Source organism: Phocoena phocoena, chromosome 20, assembly GCF_963924675.1.
Source record: "Phocoena phocoena chromosome 20, mPhoPho1.1, whole genome shotgun sequence".
Classification (NCBI taxonomy): domain Eukaryota; kingdom Metazoa; phylum Chordata; class Mammalia; order Artiodactyla; family Phocoenidae; genus Phocoena; species Phocoena phocoena.
In genome coordinates, this window is record NC_089238.1 from 49,063,636 (window position 1) to 49,086,540 (window position 22,905).

Here is a 22,905-nt window from a genome sequence, read left to right on the forward strand (position 1 = left end):
CACTGAGTTCAGGTAAAAAGAACAAAACTCAGCAGAGGGTACAATGAAGATACTCCACAATTTGCAGATTAAGTCTCCTTATTAAGAAACCTGAGGGCCATCCACCCAATAGAAAGTTTCCAGACTGTGTTTTTAGCTAACATGGGTGTGCATGAAGCATTTGCTCATACCATACCTAGAGTATCACATGGTTCGTTCTTCCAGGAACAGATATCAAATCCCGTGAGTAAGATGGCGTGGTCATGCCTCTTCCCATTCTTTCCAATGAGGGCAGACTGCCACTGACAAAAACTATTCAGAGATTGGTCTGCATGATGGTTGATCAATAATCCTCCCTATGGGAAACCCACACAAATTAAAGTGTGAATTTGTCACAGAGATGTTATGTTGCATCATTCCATTTGTACAGGCAAACAGAAGCATCTTGTTTCTGGGGGAAGGGTCAGCAGAGGAAAACATTTGAGCTAAGGCTGGACATACTGGTGTTAAAAAAAAAAAAAAAAAATTTTGGGTAAATGCTCACAGTATTGATCGTTACTACAGAGTTTCAGTAGTGTGCTTTATGACCAACCATGTTTCTACAACAAATAAACTGGCATCAGTTAGAAACACCTTTGTTCATCTCACGCTGGTACCATATTTATAGAACTGTTATTACTTTTAGAACATAATTATTATTTAATGGGGATAAAGTTCCATGGCTTCTTCAACAAAGCATGAGGACGGTACTGACCATAGCTTGTTTACCCCTATGTCAAAATTTCCAGCCGAGGGCTCGGCACATCATAGGTTACAATCCATCAACCAATAAAATGAAAGCTCGCGGAATGGATGAAGAAACAAAGAGCCACAATATTCTAAAGGGTAAGAAAGGACCTAGTCTTCAAATAATTTTTATCAAAATGTTTTCTCAGAACTATTGACTTGGGTCAAATTGAGGGTTTTTAGGCAAAATCTTTAATTATCAGTGAATTAGGAGGTTGCTGTCTTTGAGTCCTTGGGCAAAGTGTGAGTGGTAAGTTAGACAGAAGGGTCTCCTGAACAACACACACCTTTTCTGCCCTTCCAAAATTCTAAGAATAATTTGATACGTTGTTAACCTCTGTAGCGCTATAGACCTGGGTAGTTAGGTTAATTTTTGTCTGGTCTCTGACTCTCTGCTTTGGCCATTCATTACTGGAGTTACAGATGGAGAGGAAAAGCCTCAGGGGACTTAAAAATAGTTGTATTGGTAATCCCCACCTCAGAAAATACAGTTTCAACATCAAAACGCTACAAAGCAGTAGGCACCATGCAACTTAACACTTTATTATATGTTCTGTCTTGCATCTCACTGTTAGCAGGTCAAGGGCAGTTAAATATTCCTTGTTCAGTTTCTGTAGTACTAAGGTGGTTGGTTTTGGGAGACAGTAGGTTTACCACCAGAATTTTCAGATGACTTATTACCAGTATATTTTCAAAATACCCTCTGTCCCTACCCAGCATCTCCAACTTGCAAAATCCAGCTAACTTTTAAAGCTCTTACCAAATGCACTTTCCTTGTGAAGCTTCCATAATATTTATATAACGTAATATCCATACTTTACTTTTGTATTCATATTATATATACACATTTAATCATATTGAAAAATATATATTGCATATATATTGTATGTTTATATATAAATAATTATTTTGTGATGTTTCAGTATTTAAATGCACAACCCTATTAGATTGTACTTTCCTTGAGGGTAATTTGAAATTTTCCAATTTGAATTTCTAATGACAATGACACGGGTTGGCACATAGTAGGTGTTCAATAAGTGTATTCTGAATGGCAGGATGAATGATGAAGTGAATGAAGCTTGGCACTTACAGGTTCTTGCTCCAGAAGAATGAGGCTGACTACAACAATGTTTATATCACTTCCAATGGTCCCATCTTTAAAGAGGCTGGAAACCTGTTGGAACAAATTGAAATCAAACAAAAGTGAAAGAACCAAAATTTGAAAATTTCCGAAACTGCCAGGGGAGATCAGACATATATATAAGCATGTATGTTTTGATTTTACCAAATACATGTAGGTATGAAGCCAATTTCCTCCAAATTTAATTTTTTTCAATAAAATCACGCGGCTACACCTGCTATTCAACCCACGCGAGGGAATTCCATGATTTTTAGCTATCTTGGAGAGGCAGGGGGTTGGGGTCCTGACAATCTCTCTTACCATGTTCATGACCGTGAGAATGTACGTGGTGACATTGGCCTTGCCATGCTTTTCCACCATTTTCTTATCTGCTACCACAAGGGTTTCCACGTTTAGGCCTTTGTGTGACTTTCCGGCTGATCTTCTGGGCCGCCCTGCGCTCCCGTATTCATCAAACATGAGATAGGTCTCCTCTGTGGGAGGCTTAGGGGCATCTACAAGGAACAGAAGAGCATTTGGAGGGCTATCAGCAGGGATCATCCAGGGGACACAGACAGAAATCTAAACAAGGGGAGGAGAGAGACCATGTAACCAACACTTCACTCATCTCCTGATAAATGATGCCACTGGTACCTGTCCTGGGGCTATGGACCTAATCTATGGTCAAGAGAGATTCTTTCAAAAGAAGGTTGGTTGGATGGATGGATGGATGGACGGATGGACAAATGGATTCAGTAACTCAAAAATGTTCTTCTAAAGAGTCAAAGAAAACAAGCTACAATTCTAGTTGGAAGAGTGGGTCAAGAAAAATCAGTATTGTGGGAAGGAAATGCTCATTTTATTTTATTGTTAAGAAACTGCAGAAACAAGACATTATCCTTTGCTTCTGAATTCATTATCACACTCTGTATATTATTTTCTAAATAAAATTTAGAAATATGTATCCTGTAGAACACTGCCCATGTTCTTGTTTCATCAACACAAACTTTAATGTAGCACAAAATAAGTGGTCAATAAGGGCTCTTTGACCTGATATTAATTTAGCTGCTGGGGAGACAGCATAGTCAGAAGTGATATTTAAAATTAATACTTTGAAACAGATAAGGTGCAGGCATGGATACTGGCCGCAGTCTCTGAGCAGAGACCCGGAAGTACCCGTTGGATTAAGCACAACCCCTTTAGTTAATGGGCTGTGATGGATCCAAGGGTTGCCGGGAAGGAAAACGCATTTGAAAAGCTCAGGACAGTATATACTACTAATATAGATATATTTTAATACTTTAACAACTGGTATAGTCATTATAGTGAAGTCAACGCTCCCCAGAGCGAAATTAAAACATCAAATCATTGAGAGTTAGATTTAAAACCTCAAGTACGCCATTTTGATAAATGACTCTGAGTTTGTTTCCTCATCAATGAAAAGAGTATAATATCCAACCAGAAGGTTGCTCTAAAGATTAGCTTTTACATCTCATATCAAATACATATCACTGCCACTATAAATAGCATTGCTATCATTAATTAATGCCACTACTAGTATAAATTCATGCCAAATAGATGTTCTTTAAAAAGGATGTTTCAGTTACACCCAAATCCCCAAAACCAATTAAAATGGTAGAAAGTGTCTTGCATTTTCCTCCTGATCAGCACGGCAGGGATACCACTTCCTCTTCTCCGTGGATATCACCTGGCTGCTCTGTCCAACTGGCTAGTCATGTGCTGCTTACGGCTCCTGAGACTTTGAAATGGGGCTGGCGCCACTGAAGGAACCAAATTTTTAATTTTATTGAATTTTTATTCATTTTGTTTTATACTTAAAAAGTAATATTTGTTTCAGCTGTTGAAAACCTTAAGCATATTTGGAACAGTTTGACTATGGAAGTCTACTTTTAAACTTGAACTTGAAATTTTATGAAATCGAGATACAGATGAAGTATTTCTGGTGAGAATTTATTGTCTGATTTGAAATTGTTCTCGAAGTGCTAAATAAAGATTTCCAAAACTTAATATGAAAAAAGAATATAAAATACTTCATTTTAATTTGCTTTCATTGATTATATTGATGACATGTTGAGATATTTTGTATGTATTGTGTTAAATATATTGTTAATATTAATTTACCCATTTAAACATTTTTTAATGTGGGATTTAAAAAATGTAAAATTACATTTGGGGCAGGTGTTATATTTCTATTGGACACTGCTGGTCTGAAAAATGCAGACGGTTGGGCCCGGGTCACAAACCAAGTCCAAGGGTCCTTATGTTTCATCGCCACCTCCAATCAGGTGCCAGTATTCTTGTTAACTGGGAAGTCTTTCCCTCAAATCCTCAAAAGGAACACCCAACCACACCTGGGAATTCACCTCTGATTTCTTTCATCATTTGGAAGACTGGGTCCTTTTCTCACGGGTACAGAAACTAAAATAATATTGGGACCTTCGACTAAAAAGTAAAAGATGTTAAAAGAGGAAAATAAATCTTTCTAGTTTAACTTAGAAAAAATGATCACCCAGTTTTTATCTGACAGGGATGATTTATGGTTCATCTCCAAGATTAATTTCAGTGGGGGCTTAGTGTAGCCCAATTTTAACCTGCAAAGTCAGCACACCCAATGGCACTTGGGAAAACCTGTCGAGGGCCCAGAGAGGAACAGAACAAGAAAAAGTTTCCTTACATACATTTCTTGCGTCGTCCACAAAAATGCTGCTTTTGCAACCTTCCGTGGTGATGTTTTCTTTCTGGACTCCAAGATGTGTGGGGAGTGCGACTTGGGGGGTGACCAGCAGAGTTCCCGCTAGAGCTCAGGTAGCCATGGCAACGCTGGACCTCCTCCTCCGCCGTCCTTTTGTATAGCACGTGAGGATGGTGGCCTGCAGGGGAGCTGTAGTTGTGTTCCTGGGCCAGGAGCTGAGGTAATGGCGAGATGAGGAATTCATTTTTTCGTGTCCTTATGAGACCTGACTAAAAAGCCAAACACAAAGAAAACATTAAGGATACCACGCATCCCTTTTGTGATGTGTTGATTTTCAGCAACTGTTTATCGGCTTCTTCCCATATGCAGGCACTGTGCTAAATGCTTGGCGTGTTTCATGTCGTTTTATTTGCACCATGAGCAGTGGCAACTGTTATTCCCCCCATTTTACAGATGAGAAAACTTAGGCTAAGATAGTAAGTAGGAAAGCTAGTACTGGCACCCAGAATTCTCCACCTACTGGAGCAGGACTGTTAATTACTATTCCAGGCTGCCAGCCTTGATGTTTGGGACTCAAGGGCTAAGCCATGTAACATCCTGAGAGTCTCCACATCTAGGACATGGCAGACACTGTGGTAAACACAGGACAGAGTGATGAACTGAAAAACAGCCCCACCCTGAAAGAGCTTATAGTGTAGACAGTGAAAACAAAGACATTCCATCTTGATTTCATAAGCGCTCAACAAAAGAAGTAGCAAGGATTGCAAAGTGAGAGATTATCACTTATCTCCAAGTAGAGGCCTGGGGAATCCAATGGGTTGCACCACCACGAAGAGACATATCTGCTAAGCTGAGAAGAAAGAGGGGACTGGGGCGAGCCCATCCAATCACAACGTCACTTTCAGGCTCATGGCACAATGCGTCTATCTTTGTACCTGATATTTTGGCCACAGCACACCCCTGCCTTGTCCCCTGCACGCTTCGCGCTCTCTCTTTTCTGCATTTGGCTTAGAATTTCCCTGATCTCCAGGCGCTGCTATGGAAAGTGTAGTCTGTGGACCAGCAGCTCCAGTCTCAGCCGGGGGTCTGGTTAGAAATGTAGACTCTTAGGTCTCTCCCCAGAGCTGCGGACTCAGTATCTACATTTTATGTAGATCCCGGGTGATCTGCCCGTTAACGTTTGCAAAGCACTGACATAGGCCAGCAATTCTTAAACTCTGCTGAACATAGGAAATGTCTGCAGATCTGAATACACACACACACACACACACACACACACACACACACACAGAGTCACTCACTCCCAGACAGAATCCCATACCATCAAAAACCGAATCTCTTGTGACTCATGTATCACAATTTTTTTAAACTGCTCCAAGGATGACACCAAAGTACAGAGTTCGTGACCCAGTGCTTCAGGTCCCACCTTCTTCATGTGCAAAATGGGGAGAATTCTTCCTGCCCTGACCACCTTTCAAGGGGAGATAAAATAACCATTGCAGAAGCCCTTTAAACACTCTCAACCCCAGCAGTTTGGATGACCGCCAATAATGAGTGAGTGAATCAACCCACATTCACTGAGCGCCAGCGACGTGCCAGGCATTCAGGTAACTGCGAGCACATAGCTGTGCAGGACATATGCACACAGCATGCTGTTTACTGGGGAGCCAGACACATACATATTCAAGGACGTAAGGGGGTGTCAGGGTGAGGGCAGGTTACCAAGGGAACACAGAGGCGTGTGTGGGGTGGATGGGTGGCATCAGAGGGGCTGTCCCCAGACCTTATTTTAACCCTCTGTCATGATTCAGTTTCTCACTCCTAAAAGGAGTCCCAGAATGTGTGATGTGGTCCTGATTTTCCTTCCACTTCAGAAGTCGGCTGCCTTCTTAAAGACTGTCTTATGAGGACTTCCCTGGCGGCCCAGTAGTTAAGACGTCGCGCTTCCACTGCAGCGGTAGCAGGTTCGATCCCTGGTCGGGGAACTAAGACCCTGCATGTCTCGTGGCGTGGCCAAACCCGCCCCCCCCCCCCCCAAAAAAAACCAAGCCAAAACAAAACAAACAGACAAACCAAAGACTGTCTTAGGGTCTGCAGCACCAGCCCGAGGCTTTCCTGTGTTCAGCAAACACACTGAGCATCTCATTCACAGCCCTGTTCTAGGCACTGGCACAAAGAGGCACAAAGTCATGAAGCAGTTCACATTCCTGCTGTCATAGAGATGATGGGAGAATCAACTGGCAACAAAAATTTAAAGAAGTAAAACCTCACAATCCCAGAAATCCTGCCCACCCACCGTACCTCAGGTTGTATCTCAGAGCAGCCCGTCCCCCCCACCAGCCCAGTGCCAGGCTGGCAGATACTTTCATCCTTCATTTGGACACTTGCTGTTGAATCTTCCAACCATCTTCTCCAGTATGGTCTCCTGACATTGGCCAGTGTCCTCGGCCAACATGAATCAACTCACTTCACGCGCCCTGGTATTCATCTCAAATCCGAATCCCTTTTCCTCTCCACCATCTGCTTACTTTGGAGCCTGGCAGCTGTGTCTGTCCCCTCTCCTTCATACCATCCTGAATAGGACGTGTCTTTGACTTTTTCTTTTCTTTTTTGGCTATGTTGGGTCTTTGTTGCTGCGCACAGGCTTCCTCTAGTTGCGGCGAGCGGGGGCTACTCTTGGTTGTGGTGCGCGGGCTTCTCACTGTGGCGGCTTCTCTTGCTGCGGAGCACGGTCTCTAGGCGCGCGGGCTTCAGTCGTTGTGGCACACAGGCTCAGTAGCTGTGGCGCAAGGGCTTAGCTGCTCCGCGGCACGTGTGATCTTCCTGGACCAGGGATCAAACCCGTGTCCCTTGCATTGGCAGACGGATTCTTAACCACTGCGCCACCAGGGAAGCCCCAGAGCATTTACTTTTATAAGGGAAAAGTCCATGTGTCGGGGGCCTCCCTCTTTTACCAGGAAGGAGAGGTTGACTAAAACTCTAGAAATTCTTATCAACTGAGAAGTTTCCGCCTTAAATCTGCATCTGCATAACAGCCATACCCTTGTTTACTGGGCTTTGCCTGATAGGCTCCCATAGCTGGAGATGGTATTTAAGGAGGTGGGGGGGGGGATGATGGTTTCGGCCTTTTGGGGGAGTTATTCAGCTTGCCTGGGCATCTCCCATGCACACAGGAGATATACTTGTTATTAAACGTCTATTTGTTTTCTCCTGTTAATCTCTCCTTTATTAGAGTTGGGGGCGTGGTCTCAGCCAAGAACCTAAAAGAGTAAAGAGAAAATTCCTTTCCTAGCCTACACACTCTTTTTTTTTCCTTAACATCTTTATTGGAGTATAATTGCTTTACAATGGCGCGTCAGTTTCTGCTGTTTAACAAAGTGAATTAGCTATACATATGCATATATCCTCATATCCCCTCCCTCTTGCGTCTCCCTCCCACCCTCCCTATCCCACCCCTCTAGGTGGTCACAAAGCACCGAGCTGATCTCCCCGTGCTATGCGGCTGCTTCCCACTAGCTAGATATTTTACATTTGGTCGTGTATATATGTCCATGCCACTCTCTCACTTCGTCCCAGCTTACCCTTCCCCCTCCCCGTGTCCTCAAGTCCATTCTCTGCGTCTGCGTCTTTATTCCTTGCCTACACACTCTTAACCGAGTTCACACACACTCTTCCATTCCTCTGCCAACTTCCTCCACAGACTCACTCGCTTGGCCTTCTGATGCTCTTTGCTTCGTCTTAGATTCAATACCATCTTCCCAGAGAGACAGGACCTGGGATGCTGCTGAAAACTACTCTCTCCACTTCCCATATTTCAGGCCACAGTTTATTTGCTGTGTGTCCTACTTCAATGAAGGAAACAATGAAAATGCAAACATCCCATCACGTCTGATGTCCAGTTTAAACGTCCAGTTGTACACTGGCATCCCTGGTGTATGCCACACAGCACCAACCAATAAATAATTGGCTATCATCCTACATACATTTGTGGAATAAGTGAACTGAAGAATCTCAGAGTGGAGGGGACGCTGAGGGTGGGCATGCCAGCACGCTCCTCCCTTTCCAGGCAGGGAAACCAGAACTGGGAAGCGACACATTCAAATTCATAAAAACCTTGAACTCTTTCTATATTACAGATTTTGTAAGCAGATCGGTTATGGGGTCCCTGGAGAAAGAGAACCAGGCATGGCTTTCTTGACACAAGAGAAGCCATTTTGGCCCTAAGCCATTTTGTGATCTAAAGCCTGGCCACCATGCTTGCCCTTGAACAGGTTTCAGTAGCCAATGATCTTAAGGGAACAAAGGAATGCAGGAACAGAGGAAAGGCAGTCAAGTAACAGTGCAGTGATAAAGCAGAGTCCTAGTTCCTCCTCAAGGGATATACGTAATTTTTGTCTTTGAGTTCTGCAGGAACTAAGACCCCAACTCAGGTGGAGGATGGAATGATGACGTTGACCCTCCCGACTTCAAGCAACTAAAGCTTGCACTCTGTCGACCCTGGCCCCCAATTCTGTGCTGAGTCCTTCTCTGCTCAAGCCCCTTCACGAATACGCATGCACCCTGAGCTTCAAACTTCCCCAATTGTGCTGTTCAGGGATATGCTGCTTTGGGAAGGACCCCCAGTGTTCTCCTCACTTGCTGCAAGTAGTAACACCCCCTTCGCTTGGTTGTGTCTATTGGCTGGACACCCACCAAGAGGCGAATCCAGTTTTGGGGTAACAGTGTGAAGGCAGGAGCCCTCCCTGTAATACCTTAGTTAAACTTCACAGCCACCCTGTGAGCGACCCTCTGCTGGGAGCCCAGGTGGGATTCAGGCCCCCTTTCCCTGAGCAGGGCCCTCACAGCTAAGCCCGGCCTCCCAGTGCCCTCACCTCGCCAAGCTGCGGGAAGACAAAAGACCCCGTTTACAATTCCCAGCAGACAGAGTGAACAGTTAAAGGGAAAAAAAAATAGGGAATTATCCATGAAAGCTCTGCAGCCTTGCTAACTTCCTAACTTGGTTAAACTCAACTTAAGCCACTCAACTGCCTTAACTGGACTAACCGGTTTAGAAGCTTTCTCTCTTCTCGTTATTTCTGGAGAACCGCAGGCAACTCAAATGCAGAGTGACAACTTCTGCATCAAGAAAGCAATAAAAAAAAAATGGGCATCTTATATTGGGACAACACATGGGGCCCAAACAATCCTTTTAATTACAGTTTAGGGCAACAAGGACGAAGCTTCAGAACAATTCTTTACAGCAGAACCAGCATTTTACAGGGCTGGATATTAAGGAAGAAAAATCTTCTTTTGGGGGGTTTAGTGTGATGGAAAACAGTGGAGTCTAACCAAAAATACATTTTATAGTTTAAAAATATAAACCCAGTACCTCTAAAAGGAGCCATCTGTTTAACTGTAGAATGTATGAAGCGTTTTGAGTGACTGAACACAGGTGACATTCTGAAAAAATGTGGCTTGGAAGATGGATCTGTGGTCCCATGGGCTTCCAACTGAAGGGGAGAAGCAGGGATGAAACAAGTAATGATCACACCTGGGTAGGAAATATTCCTTTGTGTCAAGTATGAAGGAAAACAAGCAGGGTTCTACGAGAAAAAATAACAGAAAGAGTGAGGGGAGAGGGGAGACTGATTTTGGAAGGTTTTTAGGGAAAAAATTTTTTAATTGAAATATAGCTGATTTACAGTGCTTCAGGTATACAGCAAAGTGATTCAGTTATATACACACTCACTCATACATATGTACATACATGTCCTTACCATGTTCTTTTCTATTATGGTTTATTATAGCAGATTAAATATGGTTCCCTGGGCTATACAGTAGGACCTTGTTGTTTATCTATTTTATATATAGTAGTGTGTATATGTTAATCCCAAACTCCTAATTTATCCCTCCCCCACCCCCTTTCCCCTTCGGTAACCATAAGTTTGTTATCGGAAGTTTTTAGTTTTTTTTTTTTTTGTGGTACGCGGGCCTCTCACTGTTATAGCCTCTCCCATTGCAGAGCACAGGTTCTGGAAGTGAAAGCTCAGCGGCCATGGCTCACGGGCCCAGCCGCTCCGCGGCATGTGGGATCTTCCCGGACCGGGGCACGAACCCGTGTCCCCTGCAACGGCAGGCAGACTCTCAACCACTGCGCCACCAGGGAAGCCCTGTTTTTGGAAGTTTTTTTGAGGACAGGTATTTTCACAGAGACCAGAAGCCCTTTCCTGGCTCATGCAGGGGGAACCTAGAAAGAACTGTGAGGTGGACACAGCTCAGAACTGAGGACAGGAGAAGCTGGCCGGGCAGAGGAGGCTGGTGGAGACCTAGAGGTCCGCTCAGCAGAGGCTGCAGCGTGAGGACACCCTTAGGCGTCCGCTAGGCTAGAAGGACAGGAAAGGCCCCAGGTCCATGGAGATGTGGGTGCAATAAGCTGAGAGCTGCTCCCAGCTCCCCTTCTGGACCGAATATGGTTCCCACGTGTTCAACCTTTTCTATCAATATGGTTCAATCTCTTCCAATCAATATGGTTCAATCTCTTCCAGTTTGAAGACCTAGAAATTCAGTCCTGTAGTTCAGCTGCTAAGTTTAAAAATTCAATGGATAATGACCAAGAGTCAATAATATGTTCAGATCAGATTTTTTCCATTTTATACTTTTAAAAAGGAGATACTGTAAGAGAATATGTTTTATTTGTTAGCAGTTGTTTCCTATTTTAGATTTCAATGGCCTAAATTTTTCTCAAAGGACTCATGTCAGGTACAAATCAGACTTCAAGAAATTTCCCTCAATTTCCATTTAAAACTCCCTCCCTATAGGTCATATTTGAACTCTATCAAAGGCTTTAGATTTAACAGAAAAATGGAGACTGCAGATTCTAGAAACAGTTGATGAATTAAGTGCTGGTATGAAGGCACAATTTTTTTAAGAAGTTCGGAGTTGGGCTTCCCTGGTGGCGCAGTGGTTGAGAGTCTGCCTGCTGATGCAGGCGACGCGGGTTCGTGCCCCGGTCCGGGAAGATCCCACATGCCGTGGAGCGGCTGGGCCCGTGAGCCATGGCCGCTGAGCCTGCGCGTTCGGAGCCTGTGCTCCGCAACGGGAGAGGCCACAGCGGTGAGAGGCCCGCATACCGCCAAAAAAAAAAAAAAAAGTTCGGAGTGGATAGCCTTAAAGATCAATGAAAATTAGGACAAGACAAGCTCCCTGAAAGCAGGGTCTGTGTGTTACGTGACTTGTATCCCAACACTTACACACATTAAATAATCAAAAACCAAAGACTTAATGGGTTAATGAGGTTTGTTCAAAATGAAGCAGAACTTCAAACGAAATAATAATTGAAAAAGAACTCCACAGGCAGTATCGTTAATCTATTTCTATTTTTAGTAAGGACTAACTGACAGAATAACAAAGCAGCCCCCATGAGGCTGGCTGGAGAAGTAATGGCAAAGACATATATTTGCGCTTATCAATAATCAAATTATTTTTCACTTAAAAAATTTTTAACATATCTCCAGCTACAGCCACATAAAAATACTGTGACTTCATTGAAGACATCACTTTCTTTTACGACAACATGGATGGACCTAGAGGGTATTATGCTAAGTGAGATAAGTCAGATAGAGAAAGACAAACACCGTATGGTCTCACTTATATGTGAAATCTGAAAAACAAATGAACAAACATAATACAACAGAGTCACAAATACAGAGGACAGGTGGTTGCCAAGCGGAGGGGGAGAGAAATATGTGAGGGCTATTAAGAGGCACAGACTTCCAGTTACTAAATAAATGAGCTGTGGGTATGAAAAGTACACTCTGGGGAATATACAGTCAATAATTATGTAGTATCTTTGTATAGTGAGGGACAATAACTCGTCTTATCGTGCTGATCATTTTGAAATGTATAGAAATACTGAATCACTGTTGTGCACCAGGAACTAACATAGTGTTGTAGGTCAATTTTACTTCAAAAACAAATTCATAAAGAAAGAGATCCAATGAGTGGTTACCAGAGGCAAGGGGTTGGCGGGAGGAAGAACCGGATGAAGGCTGTCAAAAGGTACAAACTTCCAGTTATAAGATAAATAGGTACCAGGAATGTAATGTACAACATATAAATATAATTAACACTGCTGTATGTTATATATGAAAATTGTTGAGAGTAAATCTGAAGAGTTCTCATCACAAAGGAAAAATCTTTTTCTATTTCTCTAATTTTGTATCTATATGAGATGACAGATGTTCACTAAACTTACTGTGGTAATCATTTCATGATGTATTAAAGTCAAACCATTATGGTTTACACTTTAAACTTAGGCAGTTCTGTATGTCAATTATATCGCAATAAAACTGGCAGGAAAAAAATAAACAACTACTTTAACTCCCAGTGGGATGGGAGGTGAAGACATCACATTCTTACAAAAAAAAGACAAAAAAGAACACCCCACTCTTTTGTCTAAATAATAGTAACAAATAATAATTAATCTGTTGTCCAACATATATGAGGACATTCCAAAGGAGAAATCTCAGTTCAGAATAAGCAAAAAGCTTAAGAAATGTCATCAGTATGAAACAAAATTCCACCGCCCAGAGATTCGGGAAGGAGAAAAAGAAAGCATCAGAGAAATGAAAGACCAGGAAGTAAGGAAAATTCCGAGAAAGACTTTAACTGAGGAAAACCATCGGCAATAGAATATTTTAGGATTTTGCGAAGAAGTAACAAATATTATCAAGGTAAAATGGAATGGTACAAGGACAATGCATTAAGGGAAGCACTCAATATAAAAATGAAAGAGTTTAGAGGTAAAATTTAAGCTCTGCTGCTTGGTAGCTGGGCTTAAGCGCTCTGAACTTCTGTTTGCTTTTATCCCCCTTCTTTTTCCCATCTGTGAAATGGGAATAAAAGTATCCCTACCTTGGGGGTTTCTCATTGGTTAAATAAATGAATATTTATCAGGTCCTGTGCTTAGCTGTGTATTGCTCAGTAAATGCTAACATAAAAAATAGAGCCATAACGACTGTTAAAAAGAAAATTAGGGACTTGAGAGTATATTAAAAAACAAACAAACAAAACAGGTTCCAGGTGAAAAACATGTGGAACCATTTCCAGTCCCATGATCAGAGAAGAGACAAAATCTGATAAAATGTTGCCAAGAGCATGTGGACCCTGATAACATCCTCAGTTCTCTATAAAGTATGTAATTCTAAGAAACTGAAATCGAATTTTTTGCCATATGCATCTACACGTGCAGAGCTGGATTAACAGACAACAGGCCCTTACACGTGGAATGTGTGTTCAGGATTCCCTATTACCGTCAAAGGGGGAAAAAAATCTCACACGCTGGGAGAAAAAACCCAAAAATATGTATGTCAACCAAAATCTAGCATTTCTCATCCATTCCTTGATGTTAATATGAACATCCGTGGGACTCACACTACAAATACGATTTAGAAGGGAATTTATGTTTTCCAGAGTCATATACACGGTGATCTTTCTTCAAAAAACTGTAAAGCCCAGTCCATAAAAATTTAATCAGATACCATCAATATCCCCAAATTCCTCACAGCCTGGTGAGAGAGGAGGGGATATGATGCTAATAAGAGCCGCAACGTATTTTCAGTCCTGTGATGGTTAAGTGCCCCTTTCAGCTTTTCTCTTATCTCCTGAGGAAGTTTACATACCTCTCAAGAACAAACCTCTCATTTTCCAAGTCCCTGATTTGTAAAACGACAATAATAATAGCACTTCCCTTATTGGGTTTTTAGAGAATTAAGTGAGTTAATACTTTTAAAGTGCTAAGAACAGCTCTTGGCAAGAAAACACTCAAAACGCGTTTATTGTTGTTATAATTATGATATTTGAACATCTGAGGGAACAGAGCAGAGAAGCCGGGCCTTGTTCTAACAGTGTGTATTAAAATTCTCCCCTTCAATTGGACCTGAAATTCTGGGAAGTGGCATCAGTGTTCTGTTATTGAGAAAAACAGTGAAAGGACTGAACAAGGCTTTAAGACCTGAAAAGAGACATATTAATGAAATTCTTGCAAACATAACTGAAGGTATTTAAAGACAGAGGTGAAATCATGAATTTTTCTACCTTGGAGAATTGCTGGAATTCTAGGTTTTGGTTTCGACTCGGTGGTTGGTTTTGATGGGGATGGGAAAGAGAGATGGGAAATGAAATCACGGACTGCTCCTCTCCAGATTCTTTTTGTGCCCATCAGCTTCTCCTCCACAATGTTCTTTAGTTAAATTAAGTCTATGCTTACTCCCTTCTGAAAACCCAAACTCTTACCCACCTGCCCTCCTTGAAAAGAGACAATGTCATGGAGAAAAGGATGCTTTTGATCAGCCTTAAAGACTAGATGGATGGTTGCTGCTGGGAGAAAAAAAAAAAAAAGCAAAGTAGACTTTCTGGAGTATAGGGTGGAATGCACCATAACTGTGGACTAGCGTTCTCACGTTACAAGCTGGCCATCTGTTCACATGGGACAGGTAACGGCCCACCTCCTCCCAGTGAACACCTGAGCAGATCACTCCAAGCCGTTCAAGAGATGCTCACTGAGCACTATGCCTGTGGTACACGTGGGTGCATCACTGGGCAAAGATGATTTACCCAGGTGACCCCTGACCTCAGCCAGGCAGGTAGAGCCTCCACGTACTCTCAGCCCCTGTGGCTTTCTGAATCACACTGATAATGATGGATTTGAAAAAAGGTCCAAAAATCTTGCTGCAGGAGCTCTTAGAAATGCCTGTTTTTTTTCTTTCCTAGACAGGGATTGACTACTTCTTCAAATACTCCAGTAGGCTCAAAATAAATTATCCTTTTCTTTCACTTACAGTAACCAAATCTGGCTCCCAAATAATATTAACTAAGACGGCTTTGACCGTACGCAATGGTTTATGCTACTGACTCAGATGAATCGACTCAGCCCCTTTCTTCAAAGCATTTCAACCATAACCATCTTTATTGGTAAAGATTATGCCATTCAAGCAGCTCTAAAGAGATATTCATAACATGCTGATGAAACTTTTTTAGTTGGCGAATTAACGATCTAGTGAAATAAACACTTAATGACTTCCACAGTCCAAATCTCATGAGACCAGAATACACTGGTTCACAACTCAACATGGGGATGAGAGGTGTATGCCAATTCTGTCCAACTCATCCCTGTGCCCATTCTCAGAAGGGCAAATACCTCTAAGAAACTATTTTTTTAAAACAACTTATAAATATCAAAATGGTTGACATATTTACCCTGGCCTAACTGTATAAATTTTAGTATTAATTTCAAAAAAAATTAAATGCACACATGCTCAAAAACGCACTCAGTTTGTATAAGCAGTCACAATCTATGGTTCAACATTTATAAATTAATCCAAGTGGTTTAAACATGATCCGTAGGTGTTGGGGAGTCTCTCTCCACCTTCCTTTACTGCTCCATCTGGAGGAACAGTTCCTGATTTCCTACGTACCAGACTCTGTGCAAAGCATTCTACCTGCAAACTCTCATCTCACCCCTAGAGCAGTTCTATTTGATGGGTACTTTTATTTACCTCTCGGTATTCCACGGCTGTCTGAGTCCACAGCCTTCCCTCACTCTTAAACACACATCCTGCTAGGAGTCAAGAAAAGTTCCAGAAACACTGTCATTGAAATTTGCTAGGAGGGCAGAACTTAGATGTTCATACATACACACACACACACACACACCCACACACAGGTAAATATGTGAAGTGATGGATGTATTAATTCAATGAGGGGAATCCTTTGAGCGCCTATACAAGTCATGACATTGCATGTTTTAAATATCTTATGTGAATGAAAAATGTTGCCTGCCATGTCAGTAAACAAAGGATGCTGTAGCCATCCAGCCATCGCATGACAGCCGCCCCCATGGTGAGCCCTGAGGAAACTCAGGATGGAGGCAAGATGCCCCCCATCTAGCAGTCAGCCACTGCAGCCACCCCCAGTGATACCCCCTGAGGAGACTTGACGAAAAAGCACAGGATGGATGCTGGCCCCAGAGAGCTGAGGTGCACATCAAAGGAAAGATTTCAACGAGCTCAGACTCTTGCATCTTCCCATACATAGAAAAGGGCTAAGTTCCTTAACTCAGGATGTCTGGTTTTCTTTAACTGTCATCTTCTGATGTTCCATCTACCTGGTCTTTGTTGCAAAAACTCCTATATATCCAGGCTCCTCCCTGACCTCTTTGGGACAATCTCTCCGAGCGATCTGAGATGCTGTGTCCCCGGCTTAAGTCCTCAGTTTTGTCCGCCAAATAAAACATAATTCTCAATTTTTAGGTCGTGCAATTTTTTTTCCAGTTGATGCTTACATTTCTATTTGTCAATTATACCTCAATAAAGCTACATAAGAAAGGAAAAGAAAGATTCCAGAGAGGATATAACTTTCTGCAGGTAGTAGGGTAGCAGCACAAACAACTGGCTCTTAAGAACAAAACACTTCCAGGCACGCTTAACCTAGGTCCTAACTCCCTGTCAATTACTTTTTACTTCCATTTCAGAGGGACTTGAAGGACACAGAGAGATGGCCACGAACTCAGACCTTCCAGAAATGCAGGCTGGAAGCTGGAGGCAAGTGGCACTAAAATCAGAGACTCATCCTTTTGGCTTCTCCTCTCCATTTTCACCCCAAAGAGAGGGTGCTGAACGGTGTTCACTGAGAAAGCATCTCCATGGATCTGGAGAAAACTGGCTCAACCTTCAAATGCGGCCTTACTGGACAGGTCTGATCTAGTTCTAATTACACCCTGCAATGCTGTGGTTTGCTCTCTTCTAGTGCACTGCAAGTACTTTGCGAGCAGTGCTGGGCTCTTCTGCTTTGCAACAGCTATGTCACACCCTGGACGTCACAGGCAACTCGTACGTCTTTGGGAGAGATCTACACAGAGTAATAAGGAAGAGAAAGCATATCTTCCCAGCCCCTCCGACAGCTAGCTATACCTTGACAATCAACAAGACAGACAGATGTCAAAGCTACATGACCCTTACAAGCAGTGCCGTCATGAAGATTTTCTCATCTAGGAAAGACCAAGGTAGGAGCCATCTGACAGCTTTGTGTCACATGATCCTCTGCTCCAGCTCTCTCTCAAGAATCAGATCATTTCAAAGGGAGCTTAAGGAAGGATGTCATTTGGAAAACACGTGACCGCTGTAACGGCTGTTGGTTAATTGTGAGTGACCAAGTAGAGACAGCTAGCATGTCTGGATTTAATAGAAACCAGATGTGCCACAAACTTCACACGGGACCATGCAGCCAGCCTTTCCCCCAGATCATTGGAGGCTTTGGTGCTGTGTCTGCTAATAACAGTCCTCCTCTGTCACATGTCATGTCAGCATCCTCTGGAAGACGGGGGAACGGGATGTGCTAAATGCCTGGGAGGAGATGTTCAGAACTAATATCCAAGTTGCGTTTTTTAATGTCAATTTCAGAATCTAAATTTGGGCTCCCAACCTCACTATCCCATCTTCTTCAAACAGTGTCCTACAGAACGCAGAACTACGCGATCCACAGTGCTGACAACATCGATGTACGAGGGACCTCTGAGCTCCAAACTCTGTCCTTCTGTGTTCTCACTCCAGCTTAGTCCTGTATCACCCCACGTGGAGAATAAAGCAGTGACCTCCTATCTCATCTCTCTGTTGGCAGTCCCCACCCTCTTCTGCTCCAAAATTACTTTTCTAAAGCATCACTTTGAACAGGTCACATTCATGCTGTATTATCACAAGATGAGCGCCAGAACAAGAAATGTGGATTTCAAACCACTTTGAAGTCCAGTCCCCGGTAGCCTTTCTATCCATCTTCTACCCTCTTTTACTGAACTCCAGGTACGTTGGCTCCATTGCTGTTCCATTAACAGGACAGCCAACCCATGCAAGGAACTTGGTGATTGCTGTTTTGTGTGTCTAGAACGTTCTTCTCCCAAATACTTCACTTCATTTAGATTTCGGCCCAAAGGCGACCTCTTTGAACCATCCTATAAAAATAAAGCAGACCTCTCCATCTCAATCAGCTTTATTTTCCTGTACAGCCCTTATCCCTACTTGACGGTCCATCGTGTAGCTGTTTGCTTATGTGTTTATTGTCTGTTACTCCTGTTAGCTCCCTGAAGCCTAGGGCTTGTCTCTCTCTTGCTCATTTTCATATGGTCGGCGTTTGGCACATGGTAGGTGCTCTGTAAATATTTGTGGAATTAATTAATGAGCTAGGAACAAGGAAACATGCTTGGTACGAAGGGAGACAAAAAGACACCGAAGCCTGCACTTAAGGATGCTTCTACAACAGGAGACAAACATATAACCAACTAATCAGACATACTGTACCTTTTTCCAAATTCACCTGATTTGTCTATCGCTGAAGAAGGCTTCTCCACCATCCTGCAATGAATGAGGGAATACACAAAATTCTATGGGAGTGCAAACTCAGGGCACACCACCTCTTGAGGATAATATTCTAACTCTTGTACAGCGAGGGACAACTGAAGGTTTTGAAGGAAAAAGCCCTAAAAATCGATCTATGGAATAGAAAACTGGCTGGACCCAAGTTGTTGGGACTCTCTGCCTCCTGTTAACGCTGAAAGATAAACTGATCAGATACTTTGTATTCTGCCTGGCATTATTGGGAAATACGCCAAAAATTTAGAGAAGAAAATGACATAATGAGCATATATTAACTGACATCTGGCTTGTCAGTTCTTACCACGCACCACCTGGCTTCAGGTTTCTTTTTTAAAAGAGCCTAAATATTATTAGCTAGAGGTATTCAAGTATTGAAACCTAAACTCTCAGTGTCAATGAAGATGAATACTTCATATAAGGTTAGTATCCCTGGTTATCAAAATTCTAACCGCTCACTATCGGAAAATAATTCATACATTATTGGTATCACTTGCTATGTAAATTCTCACTATCCAAATTTCTTTGGTTTCTGGGTTTGGAGAGTAGAGTATTTATGCAGTGGGTGCTTAATACATGTTGGCTGAAAACAGTGATTTTCCTACAACGAAGACTTGACATGGGTCTTATGATTCAGCTGGAGCTGTATAAATAGTGTCTGCTGTATTTACAAGATAGTGGAGCAACCGTTTTTGGAATAAGTGATGCTCCTCCATGCTCAAGGCTGATGCACAGCATCGGGAAGACACATGTTTTTACTTGTTTCTGTAGTGGTGATGGTTTATGTCAAACTCTCCACCCCACCTTTCCCCACCTCCCTTGGAACTGACAGCGTTCATTTGTTAAAAAGCCAGCTGGAGCTGGAAGCCATGCCAGTAACCAGCTGTTAGTGATGTGATGACGTCCGCCACGTGGTGGGATCCCATTGGGCAGCCACACAGAGGCTGGATGATTGACTGGACTTCCCAAGTTTTCCCAGGGGTGGGGTGTGAGAGCCAGAGACACCATATTGGAAATGCCTGGTCCCAATTTTCCTCAGTTATTTATCTTCTCTTTTCCCTCCTCACCCCCTGCCTTAAGGTAAAACCAAGGAAAACAATCGCGGGATTATGGGGTGTTAGCAATTGTGTATTTCACCCCCCTGATTTTACAGAGAAAGGAAATGGGATCAAGGGAGAACAAAGGAGGTACCCAACATCTCACAACTGACGAGCAGATGGTTTAGTTTCTCGTATACTTAATGAAGAGGTTGGACTTGATGATTTAAGGGCCCTTCCACATCTGACGTTCTATTCTTTTTATCAGTTGGTATGACACGCAGGTAGATTAACTGTGATGCCAAATACAATTTCCGCACAGGATAGCAAACTCGCTTGAGAGCGTGGTACACACATAGCAAGGAACGATATTCGTTGATTGTGTCGCCTAATAGCAGAGCCCTTTTAGAGCCCTGAGGTCCGATCTTCAACCCCGCTGAACACCCAGCTTAAAGATGAAGACACGTGTACCCAACTCAGCCCTTCTAGAGTCTGAATGCCTAGGGTTTGAAAACCAATCTTCTAGAACAGAGACTACAAACTAATGCCTCCAGGCTCAACCTGGCCCTCAGTAGGATTCTTTTCCCCCTGCTTTACTGAGGTATAATTGACAAATAAAAACTGTATATCTTTAAGATGTACAACACGATGTTTTGATATACAAATACACTGTGAGATGATTACCAAAATCAAGCTAGCTAACCTACCCATCATGTCACAGACTTCCCACATATTTTGTGTATGTGCTGAGAACACTTAAGGTTTACTCTCTTAGCAAATGTTAAGTTTACAATCCAGTATTATTAACTATAGTCACCATGCTGTACATTAGGTCCCCGGAACTTATTCATCTGGCCTGAGTACCCTCTGACCAAGATCTTGGCATTTCCCCTCCTGTCCCTGGCAACCACCGTTCTATTCTCCGATTCTCTGAGTGTGAGTCCTTCTGTGTCTGGCTTATTTCGTTTAGCATAATGTCGTCCAGGTTTATCTATGTGGTTACAAACGACAGGCTTTCCTTCCTTTTTATGGCGGAGTAATATTCCATGGCAGGCACACGTGTGTGTGTATTTTCTTTATCCACTCCTCCATTGGTGGGCACTTCAGTTGATCCCACATCTTGGCTATTGCGAATACTGCTGCAGTAAACATGGGAGTGTAGACATCTCTTTGAGATCCTCCTTTCATTCTCTTCAGATATATACCCAGAAGTGGAATTACTGGATCACACACACAGTAGCTCTGTTTTTTGAAAAAATTCCATATTGTTTTCCTTAGTGATGGTACATTCCCATCAACAGTGTGCTTTTTCTCCACGTCCTTGCCAACACTTGTTATCTCTTGTCTTTTTGATAATATCCATCCTAACAGGTGTGAGGTGATACCTCCTTGTTGTTTTGAGTTGCATTTCCTTGATGGGTGATGTTGAGACTTTTCTTCATAGCCCTGTTGGCCATGTGTATGTCTTCTTTTGAGAAATGTCTATTCAGGTCCTTTGCCCATTTTTTCATCAGGATGTATGTTTTCTTGCTATTGAGTTGAGTTGCTTACATATTTTGCATATTAACCAATTATCAGATGTACGTGGTACAGATATTTTCTTTCATTCTGTAAATTGTCTCTTCACTTTTTCCATTGTTTCCTTGGCCGTACAGAAGCTTTTTAGTACGGAATTTTGATGCGATTTCATTTGTCTGTTTTTGCCTTTTTTGCCTGTGCTTTTGGGGTCATATACAAAAATTCATGGCCCAGACTGACATCAAGAAGCATTTTACCTGTATTATCTTCTAGTAGTTTTACAGTTTCTGGTCTTATTTTTAGGTCTTTAATTCATTTAGGTTCACTTTTGTGAAGATATTTCCATGCATGGATGGATGTTCTAAGAGGAGGCAAGCACTTGGAAACTTCTACTCCACCATCTTGTTGACATAACTCCTCCTCAGTGGGTTTTTTTTTGTTTGTTTGTTTTTTTGCGGTACGCGGGCCTCTCACTGTTGTGGCCTCTCCCGTTACGGAGCACAGGCTCCGGACGCGCAGGCTCAGCGGCCGTGGCTCACGGGCCCAGCCGCTCCGCGGCATGTGGGATCTTCCCGGACCGGGGCACGAACCCGCGTCCCCTGCATTGGCAGGCGGACTCGCAACCACTGCGCCACCAGGGAAGCCCCCTCAGTGGGTTTTGTTGTTCAACTCTGTGTTAACGTTTTCTCCCATGTAGGAATTTGAACCCAATATTGTCATTTCATCCAATTATTCAAGGAAGTCAGAAATTCTAACGTGTATGTACAACTACTGGGCAACTCCTAAGGAGTGGCTACCCCGCAAGGATAGAGGATACTGTCCAGTTTTTCACAGTCCCCACCACTCCCCACTGTCCTGTGTCCCTCACAACACTACTAGTCTGGTTCTTGCCGACATCTGCCTTTGTGACCTCTGCCCTAATTCAACCTACATTTGATGCATGGCTTGTATAAGAGTCACGTCTTATTTTCCAAGGCAGTTCTTTATCCTTCTTTCACACCCTGCCAGATCACCCAGGACAAGGCTAACTCCAGAAACTTGTCACACATAAACCTAATAACTGAGGAATATACCTGAGTCTATACTGAGCAAAAAGAAAAAGAGCTGGGATTCTGAGTCTGGACTTAGATTCAAGTTCTCACCCAACCCATAAAATCTTTGCAACCTTGCATGACCTACCTTAGTCTGAGCTTCCTCATCCGTAAAATGACAATAACAGAATTCTAATTTTTAGCATTGCTTGGGATGACATTAGGAAATGCCCGGAAAGCACACTGCTTGGTGACAGACATTCATGAGGCAGGTAGATAAACACAGCTTTCTTAGAAGGCTGGAAGAGAAGCCTAGTTTATT

General features: G+C 42.7%; 1 protein-coding gene across 1 annotated transcript in view; it reads right to left on the minus strand.

Annotated features, from left to right (window-relative positions):
- Positions 1–22,905, minus strand: part of ADAMTS18 (ADAM metallopeptidase with thrombospondin type 1 motif 18) — a 157,334-nt gene that overhangs the window by 79,034 nt on the left and 55,395 nt on the right. Inside the window, exons 4-7 of the mRNA XM_065898629.1 lie at positions 4,585–4,867; positions 2,207–2,400; positions 1,856–1,939; positions 176–335 (exon numbers count right to left, since the gene is read on the minus strand). Coding sequence (XP_065754701.1) covers positions 176–335; positions 1,856–1,939; positions 2,207–2,400; positions 4,585–4,867 — 721 coding nt within the window. The remainder of the gene's footprint in view (positions 1–175; positions 336–1,855; positions 1,940–2,206; positions 2,401–4,584; positions 4,868–22,905) is intronic.